The 23,606-nt window shown below is 36.5% G+C and overlaps 1 protein-coding gene and 1 long non-coding RNA gene across 19 annotated transcripts in view; one reads left to right on the top strand and one right to left on the bottom strand.

The window, feature by feature from the left end:
- CACNA1D (calcium voltage-gated channel subunit alpha1 D) overlaps window positions 1-23,606 on the bottom strand; it is a 164,881-nt gene that overhangs the window by 2,379 nt on the left and 138,896 nt on the right. For 15 of the 18 annotated variants that reach the window (XM_071755807.1, XM_071755816.1, XM_071755808.1 and 12 more), the window contains 9 exons: window positions 22,900-23,001; window positions 17,223-17,353; window positions 8,147-8,263; window positions 6,277-6,644; window positions 5,947-5,973; window positions 5,172-5,321; window positions 4,134-4,297; window positions 1,361-1,482; window positions 262-582 (listed from right to left, as the gene is read on the bottom strand). In XM_071755807.1, the coding sequence (XP_071611908.1) occupies window positions 262-582; window positions 1,361-1,482; window positions 4,134-4,297; window positions 5,172-5,321; window positions 5,947-5,973; window positions 6,277-6,644; window positions 8,147-8,263; window positions 17,223-17,353; window positions 22,900-23,001 (1,502 nt within the window). Of the gene's footprint in view, window positions 1-261; window positions 583-1,360; window positions 1,483-4,133; window positions 4,298-5,171; window positions 5,322-5,946; window positions 5,974-6,276; window positions 6,645-7,278; window positions 7,350-8,146; window positions 8,264-17,222; window positions 17,354-22,899; window positions 23,002-23,606 lie in introns of those variants that run through there. The other 3 variants (XM_071755820.1, XM_071755811.1, XM_071755822.1) reach the window with 2 other exon arrangements.
- LOC139801514 (uncharacterized) lies at window positions 344-7,121 on the top strand. Its single transcript, XR_011728221.1, has 4 exons — window positions 344-462; window positions 5,244-5,323; window positions 5,803-5,981; window positions 6,943-7,121. It is a non-coding gene; the product is annotated as an uncharacterized lncRNA (long non-coding RNA).

Raw genomic sequence — 23,606 nt, 5'->3', positions numbered from 1 at the left:
CTAGAAAACTTAAAAATCTGTTGGAAATATTTCCAGTTCTCTGACACACTAATGTTAAGATTTGCATTCAACAGAAATTCTTTCAACAGGACAGTTACAAAAATGGGACCCCTTCTCTTTACCTTGAATCAGTTTTGGATTTTGAAACTGAAAATACTACATTTTCAGAGAGAGAATGTGGACAGAACCATATGCATTTCAAGTTCAGACAAAAGCAGAACAACCACTCTTGGCTACTTCAGAGGATTTTGTCATACTTACCGCTTCTACCAAGCTGTCTGCGCTCCTCTGTTTGTCACTATGTTTATGCCTAAAGTCATTAGGTACAGTTAAATTGGCTGGTGTAAATGTTCGGTAGGAAATATCAGGATCATCTGTGTACCAGGAGCTCCTGTGCAAGGAAGGCAGACTGCCATTCATCTGTTCTGTTGATTCAGCCCTGTCGATCTGGATTAGAGGTGTGTAATACGGAGTACGGTCCCTGTTGGGAGGGGTTGCAGGGGGGGTAGCCCAGGAACGTGTTGAACGACTTGGTGAATGTTTATGAGCTTTGCTGGAATCCAAACCTGCAACAGCCATGACCTGGTAAGGGGAAGAATTTTAGGAGTGAGTTATTTTAAATGCTCAGCCATATTCATTTCACATTTATTTCACATTTCAGCAGCGAGTTCAAACCAACTTTTCCTACAGCAGTTATTCAAAACTAACATTTTCTGATGTTTAATAGTCGTGTAAAGGAGGAACAGGACTGAAATTGGTAAACTGATATGATTAAATGTTTGGGTTTTTTTCCTACTGTTACTTGAATCACAAAATCTTGGTATTAGCATCAATAATGAAAATTAGTTGCTTATACAGTATATTAAACAAAGAAAGTGAAATATAGAAACATTGCTTCTGTCTTACAGGGGCAGGATCAGAAGCTGTCAGCATTCCCAAGCATTCTGGGTGGTATCTCTAGGCAATGGAAATTGCCATCTTCTCAGGGCCATGTCAGAGCTGGGCATGGAGCCTCAGATGTGCATGTTGTACTTGCAAGCTCTCACAAATGGAGCTGAGTAAATACCCAGGCAAAGACTAACAGAGAGCTGCCATATTATGCAGGCATGGTCAAAACTTCTTAGGGCATCCCAGCTCTGTGGACACTGGAAAAATCTAGGGACAAACTACTCACTTTCCTTGTTTTGTGGAAGGCAAACGTTTGAGAAATCTCCTGCCTAGCAACTACAAGCCTACACAAGTTGTGCACAGACAAACTATAAAACTGTGGTATTATTTCAAATGATGATGAAAGTCAGAATACAATATAGAAACTAGAAAGATGTAATCCATTATTAGCTAAATAAGATTTTCTCTTTACCTGCTGTTGCATTAAATGCAGTGGTAAAGCAGTACGATGGTGGAAATTAGGAGAGAGGGGTATGTCTTCTTGACTGCTTTGTCGACGGAGGCATTCAAAGTTAAAGGAAGATCGTCTATTTGCTACAGAGAAACCATAATTCATTAGGAAAATATAATACTTTTCCTCAAAGCCTATTATTTCCAGAATCCCAGTGAGGAAACTGTCACACAAACCAAAACACATCCCCCTGTAAGAACCAAGTTGTGCTAACAGAAGCAAGCATCTGGTTATAAGATACAGGATAAATTTATAAAATGAGCAAATGCAGTCCTCTGTAGAAACCATACAAGCAGCCTTACATGACAGAATTTGAAGCAGCTATTTCACATAGCAGGATTGTATTATGCAGCAGTCTGGTTCAGAAATGTCTGAGTTTTGCTATAAACTCCTGTGAACCATCCATTTTGGGTTTGTTTGGTTTTTTTTTTTTTTGTTTGTTTTCTTTCTATACATGAGAACATCAAGGCTTCCCCCCCAGACCAAACAACCGGTGCACTAGATCCAAATAATAGGTCTGAACGTCTTTTAAAATCTGCTGAGATACTGAGCCCCTGCAATTTCTCAGCTGTGTTCCTGAACACATTAAATAAATGCTTATGAGAGGAAGGCTGGCTATGAATTTGGGACATTATACTGTGTAAGGGAAAGGACCTCCTACGTTACCCTTATGCAACTTAAATCAGGGAACCTATCCTCTTACCCCAGGATATCAAATATGCTCTTATCTAATGCATTTATCTAGTCTCTTGTATGTGAGGTAAAAAGTGTAAGATTCTTCTAAAGAAATGTCTGCTTAATATACCACTGTCAAAACTTCAGCAGAAAATTTAAATGAATGCCAGAGCTGCACTCACAGGAAGCCTTCACTCCTCCCATCACAGCACATGCACAGGAACAGACCAGTGGATGTTTTAAGAATGTTCTTCTGCAATGTATGGAATGGGTATACAAAGCACCCATCTATTTCTTTGGCTTAAAATTCCTGTATCAGAAAAGCTCCTAGAAACAGGTACAGGAATCTCCTTTCATGGTCTCCCTCCTGCCTGATGTCTTTTCCTTCTGGCACTGGAGGACAGCTAGCAGCTTTCTGTACATTCCACTTTCATTTATCTGAGTTATTTACCCTCTATAGTGCAAGATGCATGTTCCATCTGTGCCCTTTAGGGTTAAAAAGTCAAATAGCAAGGAGCATTACCAGTCTTGTTGTAAGGAGCTGAGTACCAAAAGTGAGGATCCAGCACTGACAATATTGCTGAAGAATGTTTCCTTTATTACATACTAATATATTTTGCTGCTGCCGTTTACTACAAATTTAAATAGTCTGAGACTGCACCTCAGTTGTTGTATAATGATCCCACTGTATTTGTCTATTAAACACTCTTCTATTTTAAATCTATACCTAAAAATTTTCTAGAGTGTCTGAGACAAGAAAGGACTCAACCCCATTTTCATACCCACCAGGTCCTCGAATTCATATTTCCAAAAATAAATGTACTGTGACTCTGGCTACTGCCATCATCAGAATGAAATCCAACTCTGGTTTTGCTAGAAAGTAAATCCACCTGGTAGTAGAAAAAATACAGGATGCTTCTAGAAATGATTCTGTCTTGTCTTGTCTGGGCAGCAGTGGTTAGATATCATCACCCAAAGAGATGTAACAGACCTGGCTGTGCTGACCACAGTATGCTCAGAGTACCCTTAGGGACACTACTGGCTTTCACAGAGCTGAGTGTTGCTTCCTGTGCACCAACCCACTCTCTATTTTAGCCTTGGAAAGGTTCATTTTGTACTTCAGAACCCTAAGTGCTTCCTCTCTATGAAGTGTCTTGGGTCAAAGACCAAAATCCATGAGTCTTGAACTTGTGCCTAGTTTCACTTGAGGATTGGCACTACCAATCTCTGCAGTATGGCATGGAACAACCAAAATAAAATTCCCAGATAAGTGTGAGAGCTTTTAGAAATGCAGATGAAGTAATATTGTGCTTGAGATAAGGAGAAACCAACAGAAAGATCTAAGGAGGAGAATAAATTAAAATTAAAGGAACAGGTAAAAGCATCTGTTGACAACAGCAATTCAATGTATAAATTTGAAACTCATGTTAAAAAAATAAAGGTAATTAAAAAATAAGGGAAAAAACTGCACAAAGCCAAAGTACCATTAAGCTCACCCCTGGTTTCTTTTCCCCAAAAAATATCCTACTTCAATCTCTAGTGTTTACTAAAATACCACTAAGTAAAGCTTTAAACTGATTACAATGTCATTAAGCAACACAACTGCTAAGAGACAGGGAGAGCAGCAGCAGTTGAGTCACTAGAGACAATGGCACTGACTCAGGGCAGCATTGCACATCTGTAGGTGTGAATCAGGTCACATGAATTAGCCCCCCCTAAGCAAAGTTTCAAAGCTAATTACTGCTGCATTCTACCCTGGTCTGTCTTCATTTATCAAATCAAGTTAAAACTGACAAGTAAATTGTTTACTTTTATATTATTGGACGAGTGAGGCAAGAGATATTAGAAAGACTGACTTGTAAACTAGAATCCTAGATTCTCTGCACAGTCTCTCATGAGGGATAGAAATTTGTTCCATAAACAATAATTCACTCTCAGCAGTAATCAATAAATGTCATGTTTGAAATCCAAATTAGAAGAAGCCTTTTTAAACTGGAGCATGTCTGAATGCATTTAAATAATTCTAGATTTGCAAACAAATTGCTCGTAATGCACTTACGTCCTGGTGTTGGAGGTAGCAGCCGTCTCCTAGGAGACCTTTTTGTATCATAACAGGTCTGTGAATCATCTTCCTCAAAAAAACCATGTGGGTGATGGTAACCTTTTGGTCTCTCAAAATCAGAGTCATGGCAGTGATATCTACAGGGGTGATCATACATATGCCTGCATTGAAAAGACAGGATGAAAATGTTATTTCAGTCAGCTACTGTAAAAAACACTATTGGGCCTTAGAAAATCCCCAATGAATAGAAATATGATAATTAACCAGAATATTATTTTATGTTTTGGCTGGAGAAAGCAGAAATGAGTTAGAAAACAGAGTAACCATGTTACCAAACTAAAACTGCAGTCACAGCAAGTAGCCTCATATTAATAAAGATTTGGACACTATGCAGTAATACAAATGGCTATGAAATACAAGTTGTTAACTAAAATTCAATTGATGACATTTCCACGAAGCTTATGAATAAAACTTAAAAAAACGTCTATTCCAAACATAAAGGATAGGATAACTATGGAATTATGGCAATGGTCAGTGTTTGTATTAAGGTGACAAAAAATTATCCCAAGAGTAGGATTATTAATAAAGGGGTATGAAGAGAATTTTCAAAAGGAAGTAGTCCAATTCTTTAGTGGTCCAGCTAGTACAACTGTATAATCTCAATTCACAGTTTACTAGTTTCACCTTTCTAAGTCAAATTAAAAGAAGAAAAACTTTTCTAAAAGTTCAGCTTCCTGGGCTTGATCCATCTTTCATTGAACTTGAAATTTTATTTAAATGAACTATATATTTGGTTTTGCAGTATCTAGCTTATGTTAAAGTTGAAAGGAATTTTATGATTTCTTTTGAATTTAGTACAGATATTTTGCTGGAGCTAGCACACAATCCTAAATGCAATTCACCATTTCAGTTGCCTACAGTCTTGGAGTATTAACTTCTTTAGAAAATTTGCAGTATAAGTGTGCTTACAGCAGTCTTTACAGATAGGCACCTTATTTATTGAAATTTTTTTCCCAGTTTCACAAATATCCTTACCTGCTCCCTGACAACATACTGTCGTCCTCATAATATTCTTCTCCACTGAAGTATTCCTGCTCTCCCAAGTAGTGGTCATCATTGCAATAGTCTTGAATTTCATGTTCTTCACGGCAAATAGTAGGTCGACGCCCATCACCAGAGTCAGACCTGTAAGTAGCAAATAGTTACATTTTTAGTGTTTTATTTATATAAAGAATGTAGTGTGCATTTTATACACAGTTATTTTAATGCGATTCCAAGAAAAAAAAGATAAAAACTTTTGTTGTCAGAATGTGATTTTGTAGTAAGTTGCATAGAACTACGGTTCAGAACATGATTCTTATCTGTTTCTTAAAGATTACAAGTCCACCTACCTTTATTTCTTTATGGTAAAATAAAAAATAATTAATATGGGGATGCTCAGTAAAGTCAAAAACATTTAAGACATTTTTACAAAATATAAATTTGGAGTACTTTGAAGAAACACAGCTTCTCTCAAGTATCCAACGTTTGCCAAAGGGCTTGAGTAATTTTGAATTTTATCAGAAGTTTATCCTTTCAGAACAGACAGTGGAAAAATTAACTTAGAAATAATAATTTATTCTTCTTATGAATTGTCATCCAGTCAATTTCGAAAACTGTACCGTAGAAAAAGGAAGAGACAGAGAAAAAGGAAGAGAAAAAAAAAGAGGAAAAGGAAGAAAAAAGGAGGAAAAAAAGAAGGGAAAAGAGAAGTAATAGAAAAACCCTCTACTTAGGCCTCTTCAATTACACCATAAAAATATCAACTCACCTAATATATGTTTCATAGTAGCGTGTTCTATCCAGGTAAGCCATGAAAATAGGGAGAAAAATACTTTAAAATGAGGTAGTTTAGAGAAATTCATTGGTGACTACAGTGTCTTTGCTGTAAAGAAAACTACTTTCAAACCTTATTCAAGTTATTTGCATTTCCCATGCATCAGAGCTATATTTTAAATATATTTCATACAACAGTAGGCAATAAAAATAAATGAAGTATACAAGTTAAGTTCATATAGCATAGTTTTCTTAGAGTGTATTTCTTAGAGTGTATTTATAAATATACATTTATTTCCAAGCAAATACATATTTGTAAGTTTACCTCCTATTGCTTGGCCTTCTGCGCTTCTCGTGATCTGTTCTGGAGTAGGAATGGTAACCATTTTCAGATCTGTGCTGACGACTTCCAAAACTTGAGTGTTTTCCATGAACAACTTTGGACATGTTGGCATTATTGAGGTTGGCATTTGTTGAGTTTGGAACTTGCTTTCCTACCGAGTTGTGATTATGGTGGTTGTGGTATATGGAATTTCCTGCCCGAGAATATATATTTTTCTCAGTATCACTTGCAGATGGAATTGAAGGCCGCTGAACATGTAAGGGACGGTGTGTGGTGTTGATCTGCTGAAAGGAATCTCGTCTGTCACTGCTAATATGGTTTATGTGGTTGCCAAAGAGGGCCCCATTCCTCTGTTTTAGGGGAAGAGAGAGAAAAAAAATCACATCAGATACCTGAACAGAACGTATTTTTGACAGTGATAACTTTTCTCTCCTACGTGCATACTAGAGTAGCAATTAAAATAATCTGTGATTTTTCTTTCTACGTTTATGATGCTTCAGATGGGATCTCCTGAAGTGATAGAGATGTGATTGTGATAATGACAGTATATAGGTTTTTTGGAGTCAAACTGACATTATGCTGTGATCATTACTCTTTTTCTATACAACTAAATGTGACATCCAGCTTTCTCCACACTTTATTACACAGGAGAAACCTAGATTCCCCATACATGAACATGCACCGATCTCCTCAGGAAGGGATGTGTCTACTTGATTTTTAAGAACACTTCAGTGGCATTTTCTCCTGTTCTCCCAGAGCACTGGTTTGCAACAGGCATCACTCAGACAGGATGGAGTGCCATGCAACAGCTTGCAAGCATATCTCAAGTAGGTAACATTAAGCTTCAGTGCTTCCATTCTTTCCTCTTGCAGAGGGTCCAAGAAAGAGCAGTAACTCTTTATCAGCCCTGAGGAGTGTAATGGACAGTGAGAGAATGAAGTGCTACATTATGACTAAAACATGCAGCTCTCTTTTACATCTGACCCAGATTATGTAGCCTCCCTGTCTAGCCAGGTGTGTATCTTGGATGACAGCAGTCTGTCTTGAAGCTCAATCTAGAGAAGACAGGAGGTAATGATGGTTGGCAGAGAAATGCATCTACTGATGATAGCTGCAGCACTGTCTCCAGTGCCACATCCTCCTTTTTTGGGGAAGGACAATAGCAAGCTATGCAGCTTCTGACACAGTTACTGCAGAAGCATGCTTTACATCTGCTGCTTCTGAAATGCATGTGAAAAAATAAGCTTTCTTGCTGTGTGACAAATGGCTTTCAGATCACTCCAGGTTATAATACCAACTCTGTGTGTTCATTAGATGGAATATCTATAGCATATAAAAAGAAAACTTTTTGTTTGTTTTGTTCTTGATATTCCTCAGAGGAAACTGGAACTGACATTCATATTTGGTTCACTTGTGTGTAACTCTAAACATTCATTTAAAATATGCAGCTCTGTGTCTGTTGTGGTTTGGCTGCACAGAATTTAATTCTCTTCTCCCTGTCTACCAAAGAATAGGTTAAGACACTTCCAGTTTAACTTTGCCACTATCAAAGTTCAAAATAGCAAGGTTCCTACCTTTTTTTAGGATTTCTTAAGAAAAAATTAAGAATTAATGAGAAAGAATTAAGGGCAGGAGAATCACCCTGCAGGAACAACTTCCTAAATTTATTATGAGATGCAAGTGTCCTGGTAGATACAGATATGTATGTATATATAAATACACTGATTTATATAATATTTATATGGTTCTGGTTTCAGGGCATTATCATTGTTATTACTATTCCACATTCAGGGATAATTTTTTTTTAATCTCATAAGATAAAACAATTCACATAGCTGTGTTCTGACATTACTTTATAAACATCTTCCTCCTCCTCTGGATTGTTTTCCTCTGGTTCATCATCTTGCAAGTCACAGGATATAGCTCGGCGTATTTCAGGGCCAATATCATGAAGTGTCCTTAGTCCTGCCTAAATCAATGACAATATCATAATACATTAGGAATGCAAATTCTTTTTCGTTCTTTAATTACAGGTGTGTAAATTTATTGTTAAGGACAGTTAACATTATTTTTATCCTGACATCCATGGAGGATTCATTTTACTATATGTCTCACTACTGTTATTAATCAAAGGCTCATATTCCAGTACAACCCTGCTGAGGTGATCAGGTCTCTTATCACAGTGTAGATCCTGCCTAAAAGACCACTAGTGTTTATGTAGCCCTATAGAAGTAAAACTCATCTTGGAAATAAAGTGTAAGTTATCAGCAAGAACCATAATAAAATGCATTTCAATGAAATGTAGTATATCTAATGCTGAAAACATGTTTGCAGCCTGTGTCCACAAAGGAAACACAAGGTCTTTGCTATAGCCACAGCAGTTTTAGCAGAGCTCAGATGGAAATGAAAGCAGTGAAATAATTACAGCTCATCTGCACTTCACTGTGATATGCAGATATTTGATATAAAGCTTTAGTTTAAGAAAGAAAACTGTCTATCTACAGTAACATGGAAGTCAGCATGTATTGGTTCATAGTCCTCTCAACCCTGCTGCCACATGCAGCCTTTAGGAAAAGAAATAGTGCTGAAGCTGCCAAGGACAGACCTGCACATCAAAGAGGAAACAGACATTATACTCAGGGCCAAGATTTTAGTACTTATGTCCAGACCTGTCTTGCTTCAAAAAGGATCTCTTTTTATTGTTTTAAGTCTGGCTGTCATAGTCCAAGGCAAAACCCAAAAAAACCTCCAAAACAAAAAGATGCAACCTTGTTCTTCCCAGCTCTTTTTATCATCTCGGGTCCAGAACAAATAGATGATCTATTTGTTTAGCCCTTTACTAACACTATACTTAAGCTACTAATAATCATGCACAGTACTTCACTCAATTATGATGATCTTAAAGGCTGCTTTATTGTTTTTCTGCGTTTTTTTTTTTTTTTTTTTTTTTTTTTTTATGCAGATGAGAGTTGTCCCAGCCTTTAAGAGCTGTACTTCTATGGTATGACATTGCATGTTACTTTCTCTGGGGTTGTATGAAGATGTGTAGAGAATTTTGCATGTTTCACAGCTCTGGATGGAGCCAAAGGACCTTAGAGAGCATCAAACTTGACTTGGTCCCATTTACACTGCCTATCAGACGCATTCTCTGCATTACACCACCAGCCTTGCAGTCAGATTTCAGCTAAAAACAGAAATGGTTTGCTGGGGAGGAAAGTGGCATTTATGCAGTTTGGGTGATGAGTACCCAGAAAGGGATGAATGAAAAAGCTTCCTATGTAATGGGGGAGATTTTCTATAGGCTTCTCTTCAGGTTTCACTCATACCAGTATTTGACTTCCTGAAAACAGAGCTTGACTAATCATATTAGCTACATGTATTGGGCAATTATATTTCCTTCCCAAGGGCTGAACTTTGGAAGTTATGCTATAATTGAACAAGGCTCTAAAAATCACTTACTAGTGAGTTGATCTACATTTCATGAATTCATTGTGTTTTCTCCCACTTCTTAAGCTAATTGCATAGTCAAGACCTTAGCAAGTTTGCAAATGTAATTTTGTAAGATGCTAAAGGGAAGGAAAATTAACACTTTAAGGTACAGGTTTCAAAGTAGAAGACCACAGGATTCTATTTCTTTGGCAGAGTCATGGGAAGTATTTTTTTAGAAGAGGATTACTATTATATTTTGATTATCCAGTCCACAAGAACAGTCACTTAGATTTCCCACTCACTACCTTGTTACTTAATAGCAAACTAAAAAGAGAAAAAAAAAATCCAAAACTGAACAGACCTACACTATAGCAGTGAACATGAGACACAGCAGTCAAGTCTCAATTCCCCAATGTTTTTCATCTTTGCAGAACCCATCTTCCAATACTGAAGCTGAGTTCACTGCTCTATAACTACACAAAAGCTCTGTGCTTTCAGTCAAACACAGACTCCTTCAAGCTCAGACTTCCTGTGAACACAACACATTCTTGACATCAGTATTAAACAGTTTAACCCTGGCAAAACCTGCTAGTCTATATTCCTGTCTGCAAAATACTGACAAAATCCAACAAATACATGCCTAAAAGTTGAGAAAAGCCACAAGTTTGGCAGCAATATATTCAATAGTGATTTAATTTGGATTACGTTTCCAAATGCCTTCTGGTTTACTTCTTCCTGAATTACTCATCCTTTACTCAAGAGAAAGCAGGCAGCTTTTATAATCTCTCTCTTCAGCAATATTAATTTTTATTTAACAGACATTCTGCAAGTGACACTTGCAGCAGTGGAAGACTAAAACGGGGATCACCATACATAAAACAAGTTAAACTCAACCCATCGGCCTTATTCACTCAGATCCAGTACAGAAGCCACAGGTTCTACAAGCAAGAATTAAAATATTCCTCCAGTTATTTTCTCTAACAGAACTACCAAAACAATTGTGACCTCTGTAATTTAAAAGACTACAGTCAAGTACTGCCTCATTTTACGTGGTGTAATTTACACATGAAGATTCAAGACTATCCATATTCCTGAAGCAGCATACTATAATGACTTAAAAAAACAAAACAAAACAAAAAAGTCAAATTTGAGTGCTTTATAGAACTTCCTCACTGTCTCTGAGCATGGTTTGTGAGAGCTGAAGTAAGAAAATCACAGCTAAATGCTCTTTACATTCCTTATATGACTTTTTTTCATCAGGGACACTGGAAGATCAAAGAGTGTAACAGAACAGAAAAAAACTTGCAAGGGATAGGTCTAGGCACCATTTCTATAGGGATAATACTGATCAAACCTGCCTCACTGAATTATTCATATTGTTATGCAAGAGGACATCTGTTGTTTCTGCTCAGGTTTTTATGTTTTGTTGTTTCTTTGAAGTAGAGGAACTATGTCCTGCCTTTAAGTCTATTCTAGAGATTTCACTGGAAGTTTGCAAAAGAAGTTAGTTCTTATCCATACACCTTCTCCCCAAAATCTAATTTTTGATGCTTTTGTTGTTTAATTTTTTCCTTGTCAGCATGAGGAAGATGAGACATTAGCCATCAGTTAGCAAACCAGTGACACACAGTGTGCTGAACAACATAATTGCATAATAAACCCAAGCATGTCTTTAAATAGGCTTTCCTGTAAGTGCACAAGATGACTTCAAATTAACATGGTAATTCTGTGCAGCTGTGCTTTATGAGCCATAACAGCACCTGCAATGTTTTCAAGATGGCACAAGGCACTAATAAACCAGTGCTGTTTCCTAAATAGCATCTCAAGAGACAATTAATGATCCCCCTGTCTGTGGCACATCACTGAAATGACACAAATGTGCTTTCAAATGCTGAAATAATAGAACTGTAGGAGTCCCTCGGTGAGAAAAAATGTCATATGACTAATAACTGTATTTCTGAATTAGTTGTTTAGAGAGAGATTAGCTTAAAGATGCTTGAAAAGCTCCTCACACCAAAACATAAAAACATTTAAAAGTTAAGCTAAACATTAAAACATTAGATAAAGATTTTCAGAAGATTACTTTTAACATATGCCAAATAGTTTTTTAATAAATTTTTCAATCTACATTATTTGTAAAACAGTAACACCAATCTGGATGTATGTCTTATATTAAGAAATCTGTGTACAATGCAGGATTCTAGATTTTTAGAAAAAACATTTCAATTCTTACAAACACTGGAACTACAAAAAGATAACCTTTTCTGTATCTAAACTCAGCTAACATCCACTTTCAGGTATGGAGCAACCTACATATAGTTGCAGTTTAAGCTTAGTTGAACAACTGCAAACACAATATCCTTATATAAATTATCAGAATCACTATCACCTACACTATATCTAGTCACAGAAAATAATGCTTCCTCTTTTAAAGCATCTTATACTGGTACCAGGAAATAGAAAAGAGACAGATAAGCTTCACTTTATGGATTTTAGAAGTGTGATGGATACTTAAAGTATATTGCTGTAAAAACTCACAGCATCTGAAATAAAGCATAAACATAGATTCTAAATACTTAAGTCTTCAGAGCTTCAGAATACTGAAAGCCTATGACTCTCAAAATATTAATATAAACCATCACATTTTTACATCCTGAGCATCCTTACTTTATAGCAAACAGAAAAGAACAAAACCCTCAAAGCTGCACTGACATTTTCACACAACAACAAGCTGAGATTAACAACGACTACAATACAAAAACAAACATGCAGAAAAATAACTGAATAGACCTACACTATAGCAGTGAACATAAGAGACATAGTAGTCAAGTCTCAATTCCCCAGTGTTATTCATCTTCATAGAGCCCATCTTCTAACGCTGAAGCTGAGTGCACTGCTCTACAACTACAGAAAGCTCTGTGCTTTCAGGCAAACCCAGACTCCCTTCAAGCTAAGCCTTCCTGTGAACACAACATGAACATGGAAGCACAATCAAATTGAACTCGAGCAACATATTAACCCCTCAGCTGGTGTCTACTGGAGAGTTCTTTTCTTCTGTTTACTGCAGGGCTGATATCTCTTATAAAATTTGCAAAGAGAGAAAAAAACAATTATTTTAATCTGGAACATGTTTCTGATAATCAGTGCTTTTGTGTACTTGTGAATGGAAATATCCTTTAATTTTTATTTATACATATTGCCAAAGAGGGTTATATTTAAATAAATGTGAAGTATAGATGCAAATGTTAATAGCTTACAGTAAGTGCTTTCACATAGGAAAAATAGTGTAGAATTAATTCATTCACACTGAGTACTAGACAAAAGTAATTAAACTTGTTCAAGCTTCACTTAACATTTATTTTACAAGCAATGTGACTGCTGTTTGGGTCAATACAAATTTCCATCACTAAAAAAAGACATCTCCTAAACTACTGCTACAAATACAATTTTTCCTGATTTCACCCAGAATATATTTGTTCTCACTGCTTAAATATCTGTCAATACCATAAGAAAGGCACTGTGAACAATGTAGCCCTAAAGATATTTTTGTCTCATGTCCTAGGAGCATATATAACCCACCTTTGGCAGTAGATAGCTAACCAGTCACCTATCACTTCAGAATTACTTCCTCTTCTTGCCTTCCCAAGGAGTAAAACCTCTTGGTCTGTAGTAGACAGACTGTTGCAATAATTTAATTGCTGATTTTGGTGACAATACACAAGCTTTGACAAACTGCTAATGGTTTTAATTTCTAGTGTCCTTTTCTGACTGAGGAAGAATTTGAAACTTCACAGCAAAAAGACTTTACTGAATAGACTGAGCAGATAATCTCCCAAGACTTCACTTTCTCAGATTTTTTCTTGTCTCTGATTACGTGCACCCAAACAGCAGCCCATGTTAAGCTAAAAGCAAATGCTGCATCCTTCAGGAAAATATGAGCTATGCAGAACAAAAATCACCCTGAATTCAATTACTATGGAGTAAGAAGGGGAATTTCTGCCTGCTGCATGCTCTGGCACTCACAAAGCAGGTCTAGTATTGTAGGGAACTCTGTTCTACCCAGCTGTCTCAGCCTGGTAGTTTATTGATTAACCCTTGAACATTGTTCAAAGCCAGTATCAGATGTTTTCTTTAATACAGCTGGGTAGAGGTTCTGGCCCCAAATGCTGAGGGGGCTGCCAGTGACATTCTCTTGACTCAGTACACAAGTTTTGGTCTCATGCAATCAAATAAAATTCAGGCAAAGGGTGCATTTTTCATTGTTTGATGTGTTCAAACTCTCAGTCTTACTGACAAAGAAAAGTATCCTGGACTGATTCTGGTGTTAATGCAGAAGCTGCTGATCTTACAGCTTCTGCCCTGAGGGGCAGACACAGCCACTCCTCACACTGCTGTGTGTGCCTGTATGTCTGATAAATGCTGAACAAGGTTGAATAAAATCTCTTACAGAAGTAAATGGCTGGCCACCCATCACATCCAGTTTTTCTTTTATATTGCTACACTACCATTACACTGCAAAAGAGCCACCTGCATAGAGAAAGAGGCATTTCTATGAAATTAATTTTATCACATTAATGATAATTAGGGAAATTCAAGCAAGCTAAAGGGAAATGGAAGAGGAAAAAAGAAATCTTCCTAACAGATGTTTTTAAAGCTGTGTTAGTTTTCCTCTTAGTGAATACAACATCAGCTTCAGATGTATTCAAACTTGTTAAATATTTCTCACTGACCAAGGCAAGCTATAACATCCTTTTGTTCAACAGTTTCAAAAGGACAGAGACAGCAGTTTTAAAAGCACTGCAAAACAATGCAGCTCATTTCAAAGTAAAAGCAGAATCAGGTGCAAATCTCTTAAAGAACTGCTTTCACTTTTTTGTCAGAAAGACAGAGTAATTCTCCAGTACCTATAAAACTCTCAGAACCTTAGAGGCGAAAATAACTCACCTTATTTTCTCTTTTCTCTCTTTTTTTTTTTTTTTTTTAAATATATATATATTGCATCTCTTGATGTCTTTGACATCAGAGAAGCAGCAGCTAAGAGGATTCCCTCAGCATGATTCCCTGTTCATGCTCATCACTGATGTGAGAGACCTAAATACCATCAGGCCTAGGTTGTTCATGTGCATTGCAAGTTATGATTTTGTATTTGTTTTTAGAGGAATACAGTAAAGTATGTAAAGCAATAGGAAAGTTTTTTCAAACTTTCAAACTTAATTTTTCAAACAGCTGAAAGGAAATTTGAAATAGTTTGCATTGTAACTCTAGAAGTAGTTAAGAATGTAAAAGGTGTGTGTCTAGGAGAGCAGAGTTAAGTAAAACAGTAATTCAGAAAGCCTGTGAACCCTATTAATTATTTTCTGAAGCCATTGAACCATCCCTTAACTCAAAGCTGCTTTTGAAAACCTGTGTTTAACAAAGAATTCTTTAAAAGTAGGGAAAAAATACATTCCTTGCATTCTCCAAAAGTCAAAGAATGATAGAAGTTTCTTGAAATTAAGGAGTATTTTACTGACAAATATACTCTAACAAATGTTTTAAGTGGGATAATAGGCTGACAGAGTAAATTTTGCTGTTGTAATCTGGCTGCAAATTGTGGGAAAAACATCTCAAATGCAATATAACTACACACATAGAATATTACCTAGTGATTTTGCAAATTATAAAAATGACATTCAGAATAGGGTGGCACTGGTTTTAGTTACTAAATCTTCTGTCAAAAGTTCTTGATCTAACAACAACAAAAAAACCCCTAGCTTTTTATTTAACTTTGAAATTAAATCCTTCTTATGCTTCTCTAAAGACAGCATCTCCTAAGAACTGTATTATTACACACACACATTTAGCTATATAATGTAGCTTTCAAGGGGAGATTTATAACCACCCTTGTCGAAACAGGACTTATTAACATGACAAATACAAACCCTCAGAAAACCTTGTTGGACTTTCCTGAGGCCAAGGAGTTTTGTCCTGTGTTATACAATTTTCTTCAACTAGCTACTGATGGTGTAGATGACTCCTTACATTTAATGCTAGGGTTTTTTTTAAGTGCTTTCCTTGGTGAAAACACAACTTTTTATTATTTTGAATTTTAGTTGTAATATTGTGAAGATTTTGCAATTCTACAACTTACCTTGCATGTCAAAGTTCTTAAATTATTGCACTTCATTTTTCTGCCTATGTTAACTTAAGTCAGACTATCAGAAACAGCATCATGAAAAGTAAATGTTTTAAACAGTTCTTGCTGAAAGCAAGGCATCCAACTTAATAACCTAGAATATAACCAAAGGTGTAGCTGAAAATGAATAAGAAGACATAACTGCTGGAAGAAGCAGTGCCTTAGGCCATCTGACAGTTACATGTTTCTTCCTTTCAGTATCTTCAAAAGTATTGAACAAAACAATTGTAAACTGCCCCACAACCAAACTCAACCCTCCCCCCCGTTCCCAAAGAAAAAAAACAACCAAAAAAGTCAAACTCTAAATTACCCACTTAAGACAGCAAAGGTCAGTGTGCTAGATCAAGGTACAAACCAGTAGGATTTTAACAAAGAAAACACTATCTGAATCAGTTTAACCATTTACTCCCTTTGAGAAAGGGATTTTTGCAACATATTCCTGAATTTTGGTATCAGAATAAAAAGCTGTCAGAAGCATCAAATATCTTCACAGTTTTTAGGAATCTACTCAGCCTTAACTGAAATTCAGAGAGTCCCAGTCCAATAAAAACAGTGCAGGGTATGATGTCTGGAATTATTTAAGGACAGGCTTCCATTTGCCTGTTTTAAAGTTCATAATACAAAGGGCATCATTGGACAGAAGTTTTCAGAATGTATTCTAAGATCACATCTACTCTATGGACTTCTGCAGGGCCCCTAAGAGACAGACAGTCAAATCTATTATCCTGGTTTCCACCTGACACCTTGTTTTAAGAAAGAGACAAAAGTATATGACACTAATGTAGTATGTTAATATTAATTCCTATGAAAGATATTGATGAATGTGAAATTGAAAATTTACAGATGTTAACAAATACTGATAGGAGGGTATTGCACCAGGATTCATAGAAAAATGTTACAACATAAAAACCTCTTTACTATATACATAATGCATATTAGGAAGTTTTCCCAAAAATGGCTTATTGCATTGTAGGAACACAAGAAATTGCACAGTTAAAGCAAAACAAAGAACAGAAATGACAGCTCAGCTTCAGTTACCTGATTTTACAACAGCAACTTTAGACTGTGAGATAGCAGCTAGACTTGCAAAGCAATTTCATAACCATTGCTACTGTTTTTAGTAATCCACAGAGAATAAGTTTTTGCACTTACCTTGTTACAGACAGAATAGCAGGATTATGTTTTACTTTTCTGACGAATAAGGGCCAAAAGCGTCCCAGCTAAATAAAATCCTTGCAGCACTTCACAACCATCAATATTCATCTACCTGCTATTTCAAGTAAGCTCACAAAATGGTTAGTTAAAAATGTAAAAACAGAATCACCTGCAGAGCAATCGTGGTATTCTTCGCAGGATATTTCCCCACCAGTCCTTGTTCTTTACGTTTCTTGAATTTCCTAAAGTAGTCCTGTATCAGGAAGGTGGCATAGAACTTCCCCACGGTTACCTCATCATCTAAATGAACAGACCAGACAGATCTCTCCCAAGTCAGCACATTTATCAATAGCCTGTACACTTATATTGGATTTGAGGGGAAAAATGTGATGGGTGCAATAAGTACTGTGCTTTCAGCTTACAACTATGAAACCTGTAACTAGCTTAAAAGCAATGTTTTAGCAAGCAGTTTAGGCTCAGTCAGTTAAGTGAACTCATCCTTTATAAAAAAGAAAACACAATACTTTACCAAATCTCACGTACTTCCAAGTAAGTCTGTGTAAGTTTCTAACAAAATCATAAAACATGTTTGTATACACATAGAAGCTGAACAACTGGCTTTAATTACTTGGAATAAATGGGACAAAATAAAAGGTACAATGGCTTACATATACCTGCATTCAAAAAAGTGACTCTCAAAAACCAAAACCAACCAAAAAACAAAACAATGTCCTGCTTTCAAGGTGTTTGGTTTTTTTTTTCAGTGCTAAACTAAATTAGCTTAGTCAACGTATCCATAAATCACTGTTTTGATTGCAGAACTTTGAAATCTTTACAGCCTGCTTCATTACACACATTTTTCAATTTGTTGTCATGCTCTCACTACAATAGCTGAACACCTTCTAGGTTGAATTTTGTACCCAAATGCTCATGTTGGGCTTTATCTTCTGCTATCTTGTCACCCTATAAGATGCTGGAATCTGAGGTAATCCCACAGAGGTGACAATTTCACATATTTTATATGAGGCTCTTGTTTAAGCAAAGATGTGGTCCTTAGCCACCTTCCAGATAAGTGATGGTGAGAATACTGAGCATGAAACCACATCATTGCAATGTATCAGCTCTCACATCCATCATTGAATTTATCAGAATTCAAACAATGTGCAAACACAAGTGCTGTAAAGGCTAGCATTTTTACAGAGTCACTGTTGTGAACAAAATCCAAATTTCAAATTTTTTTAAGTTCAAAGGGAGGTACCTTGTGAGGATACCAAAATTGCCAGATTCATAGAATATATGTGCCTGGTTTATGAGTCTCATTGAATAATTAAGCTGTCAAAGTTTGATCTCTTGAAGAGTAATGCTTGCCAGAAAACTAGAAATAGTTTTCTATTAAAAACATTGCCTTTGTTTTCACACTTTTTTCCCCCTCTCGAGTTACCTGGCACTACTATTTCTGCTGTGTTGCCTAATCTCTTGATTTTTTTCAGAATCTTGAGATAGCTTTTTGCAACACGGTTGCTAATTGGCTACTTCCATACATAAAGGAGGGCTGGTATGTTCTAGGTATCACTTCTCCCCACTGTTAGGGCCCACATCCTGGTGGGCAGGAAGTTCCCATCATTTCAGTGGCCTTGCTGGCACAGACAGGTGCTTTACACATCTCAGGATCTGGGTTACTCAGTACAGCTGTGACTTGACTAAACATGGAAAATCTACTGTGCCCAGACACGTTTTAACACACTTTTGTTAGACAGTATGTTTTGGGATTATTTTTTCAGTTTTATGTCATTTGTTTTCTCCATATTTTAATTTTCTAGTGGAGCTTTAGGCTAGACTTCAGTTTGGTTTTTCATTTTGTTTTGTGGTTTTTTTAACATATGAGCATATTGTGAAGTAAATTCTCTAATTGGTTGTCATAGACTGTAATGTTGTACATTGACATTTGATTGAAAAATAGCCTCCATGTGCCTTTGTTTTAGCAATAGTAATACATCCCAATGTATCTCAGTAATGGTAGTATTTCTAATATGGCAGCTACTGCTAATTACATTTAATGAACTTTCTTCTTTTCATGACTTGCTCTCACATCAATAAAAAGGATGGGGAAATCCAATTAATATACAATACTTCTTAAATTCATTTTTTTCTCTGTGACAAAATTTGTCTTAAAATGATTCCTCTACCATCCAAAATAAGCTCCTCACATTATAACATCTGAAGTGGGCTCTATGTATGTGAGAAAGTACAACAGGTTTTAACTTTGGTGACAAATGCACCAGGCATGCATTCTCCCAGCATTTTATTTACCTTCAAACATATCAAAGCAAACAAAAATGATAATAATTGCTTTAAAAGTACCTTGGTTGGGAGACCAGTCTGTTTCAGGAAATATCTTGGTATATTAAAGAGCCTGCTCTGCCAAATATTGATACCTCTTCAAAGGTCTAATTACCTCCAGTTCCTGCTAATAAGGAAAGAGCAGGAACTCCATAGCTCACAAGAAAAGCTCACCAGTCTACAGATTCAGTCTCAACAGTAAAAAGCTGTTTAATTGACTCCACAAATCTAATTTCTAAACTTCTTGTGAACATTTGCTTTGATGTTCATCTGCAATCTCCAATGGCAGCTCCCCAGGAGGCTAACGGTGTTTTCTATTAGGAAAAGATCTCTTGTAAAGCATCTGATCTAAACTGGCCTTCCTGAGTTTAGCTGAATCTATTGATCTGCAGTGTAGCCTTGGTCACACTGCCCAGATAAGCCTTTCCCCATCCTTTATGCTCTTTTGTTTCAAGTATTCAAATAGAACTTTTAAGGAAGTGATAGAGCAAATGGCTCCTAGAAAGAACAAGCACATAAAAGTAACAGACTTGCTCAAACATATACTGCTATGGGTTGCACTTAGAGCATATTTCAAGTCAGGCTATGACATTGCATGACTACTGACTGTACCTGAGATAACACCACCTGCAAAGCCCGTATGCAGAAATAAAGGGCCTTTATTCATCATTCTGGACATGCACCAAGGTTTTATAAGCATATTAGCTGAATGCATTACCAGTTTGCTGAAGAGTGCATGACAAACCCTGTGTGTACTTCACAGGCACAGTCAGTTGTACTGCAGACACGTGCACACAACAAAATGAAGCCTGGCCAAGGGCCATCCTTGACATTGTTTTTTTTGAGTAACATACATATAGCCAGATATGGACGGGTATAGGGAGGCAGCTAAGCATTACTGATCACAGAATAGACAAATCTGTAACTACACTTAATGGCAGCAAAAAGAATCATTTCAGCAGAAAGATTTTGGAAGAGGACAAAAAGTATTAGGCAGGATTAAAAGGGCTTGCGGGTGGAGGCTGGGGAGCATACAGGTGAATCTTTAGTGAGCTGCATTTCTCTTATTCTCTTGTCTCCTAATAGTATTAACTCATACATACGGTCAGGCATTGGAGTGACATTCTATGCCATAGAACAATTTCATTTTTCTGTACTGCAAATGTGTTCCTAACTGCTAGCAGTTTAATTAAATTACAACTTATTAATCCAGTACCCATAATTAACTAACTGATAATTTCTACTGCATCTATTTATAATTCAGGAAAAAATGCTACACTGATATTGTCATTCTTCTCTGCAAATGCTTGTTCTGTGCGTGTGCTGGAGATGTGGCCATGAGCACTCGAAGCATTTAGCATTCAGTGACACCAGCAAAGGCAGTACTGGAGCAAAACACAAACTAGAGCATTCAATACTTTTAAATGCAAGTGATTTTAACACAGAATTAGGATGCTTTGTTGATTTGTATTGAATAGAAGCTTCTATCTCCTAGCATATTATTATCAGATGTCACTGGTATTATTGTCATATACAATTTTCTGTTGAATATTACACATCAATAGTACCTAATTTCTCCTAAATTTTTACTAAGCTACTTTACGCTCCTATGTCATATGAATGTAAAATAGCTGTATTCCTCTTTTTTCTAGGTGGACCACAACATTTTTGATTTTTAGGTAAGCCATAACAGAGAGGTCTGCAGAGAAACAAGCCAAACTGAGATAAAGAATTCTTAAATCTTAAAGACTTCCCAATATGTTCTTATTCATACTGGGCTGCAGAAGCCATACTGTTTCCTATCAGTCAAGCAGTGATTCAGGTTTACAGCCTTCTAGCTACACTGAAGAGCTACTTTTGCAGCATAAATATTAGCGATTAATTTTAGTATAGCTGAAAATAAATATACAGCTTATATTCAGCAATGAAATGAAGCTGAAGTTAAGAGTGAGTTACTATGGAAGATTAGTTCTAGGAATGTAATCTTTACAGATTCTTTGTCAGGTTGATTTAGGCAGGCATAGCTCGCTATTCTGAAGCATGCATCTCTATTTCAATTAAAAAATGTAGGGGAATAAAGTTGGCAAGAGGCAACACTAATTCCATGCCACCACCCTAAAACAGAATTGCTTCAGAATATTCGGGAAGACTCATAGTTGAAAGGAACAGAGGCTGCAGAAAAAGCTCAAGCACATAGTTACAACAATAACAAAGCAATTCATCTATGCCATGCAAGCACTTAAGTGTAAGGCTAAAAACAAAAGTAGAACACAAAAAGTTGTTTTAAATGTGCAGTATCAGTTCCCCTTTGGATAGTCAATTTTGCTAGATTTTTGCCTTCATTCCCACTATCTTCTGGCAGCCACCACACCAATAGCAAGTGGCTCCCTCCAGCGACAAAGCTAATGCTGCTCCTGGGGTCATGCTGAACAGCAGTGCAGCCAGCATGCTCTTCCTCCCCCAGAGACTGAGAGCATCACCTTCAGAAAGGGATCAGCCTCCACCACCGGGCCTGGGATCTTGAGTCTGCTTCCAGACCTGAGTCTGATCAGTCTTGAAAGCTGCCGTAACACTATAAAAGTACAATAAACTACAAGAAATACCAGATGATTACGATGGACCTAGGTATTGGATGTCTAGAAAAATATATCCTGGGTGTGGGTGACAGCACAACAGATCCTGCACCTTTAAAACTTGAAAAAGCAAGTAAAAAACAATCACCTAATCCTACACTACAGCATATTAATAAAAATGTATATATTGAAAAAGGCTAAATATATATATTGAAATATATATATTTAAAGAGAAATAACAAGTATCTGACATCATTTTATGGCACGTAGGAACAACTAACACACGTGCCTTGTAGTTCTAGCAAATGTATTGGTGTTGTTAGAATTTAGATATTTCTTCACATGGGCCATATTCAAATCTCATTCATACTGGCATAAATCTGAACCATTTCCATTATTTGTTGACTGTAGAACTGCTGTTATTTAAACTACTGTAACCGAGATAATTTAACTTCTTGCTTTATTAATTTAGAAAGAAATATTTTTAAGATGGCAATTCAGTTTTTTTAGTTTTCTCCCAGTAGTATTCAACATATACAAGGTTATAAGCTATAATGTAGTGTACATTGTCAAGCTTAATTAGTACAAAAACATGTTATTTAGCTCAATGTGTGGAAATCAAACAAAGTTTAGTTTATTTTGCTGAATGAGTAGAAATCAAGACTACGTTTAGGTCTAACAAGGTATTTTCTCAAGCGAGAAAATAAGTGTAAGCTTTCCCTTTCTTTTTGTTCTAAGTTGTACTGCTCAGTCCTTTATGTATTATCTATTTTAATGGGATATAACTTTCTCTATAATTTTATTATTACCATTTGCTGTCCTTCAATGACATTATAATTGCAAAACTTAGTAGTTTTATTTCTTTGTTTCCTAACAATCTAGAAAGACCAAACTGCACAGTGAACAGCATATTGCAAAGTTTATCAGACTGACCGCCAGCCGGAGGGACAATTTGATCAAGTAATTTCATGCTTGTTTTCTTCCATATTTTCTTTATAACCGCTCTAAGTTCTTCATTTGCTTGCTCCAGATTACCTGTGGCAACAAAATATAAAAAATAGAACATGGCAATTATGTTTCAACCACCTGCAGTGAATGATTCTTTGGATATTAATTAGTTGTAAACAAATAAAGACAGTGATAAGAATGCTTTGCAGTAAGCCTAAGGTACAAGAAGCAGCAGATAACAATATTACAACTAAAGAGAAGAAAAGGTGTTAGACAGTGAGCTCCTGGGGCTTCAAATCGGTCTCTGCAGTACTGAGGAGGTCAACAGCAATTCACAGATCTTGGCTGGATTCTGCCACAGCTTAATAACTTCTGCCCCAGTTGTGCAGTGATGACTTGCTCTTTGCAAGCCACTTCTTCCTGAGCCTTTATTTGTTTAATCATAGTAATTACTCAGTTGCACAGGCTTGAAAGTTCAGGCAATGGGCTACTGAGCAGTTTTCAATTTCTTGCAGGGCTCACTTAAGCCACAGCCATGCCTGAGGGGGCTTAATCTAATCAGTTTGCTATTGGCAGTGGAATTCAAATTCTGTGAGACTGGCAGAAGATATGGAGCAGCAAGTAGAAAAAGACACTAAAGTGAATTAAATATGTATGAAATTATTTGAGAAACCACTTTGAAACATAATACT

Source organism: Heliangelus exortis, chromosome 12 (genome assembly GCF_036169615.1).
Source record: "Heliangelus exortis chromosome 12, bHelExo1.hap1, whole genome shotgun sequence".
In the NCBI taxonomy this organism is placed as follows: domain Eukaryota; kingdom Metazoa; phylum Chordata; class Aves; order Apodiformes; family Trochilidae; genus Heliangelus; species Heliangelus exortis.
This window is presented reverse-complemented; position numbering and strand designations above follow the sequence as displayed.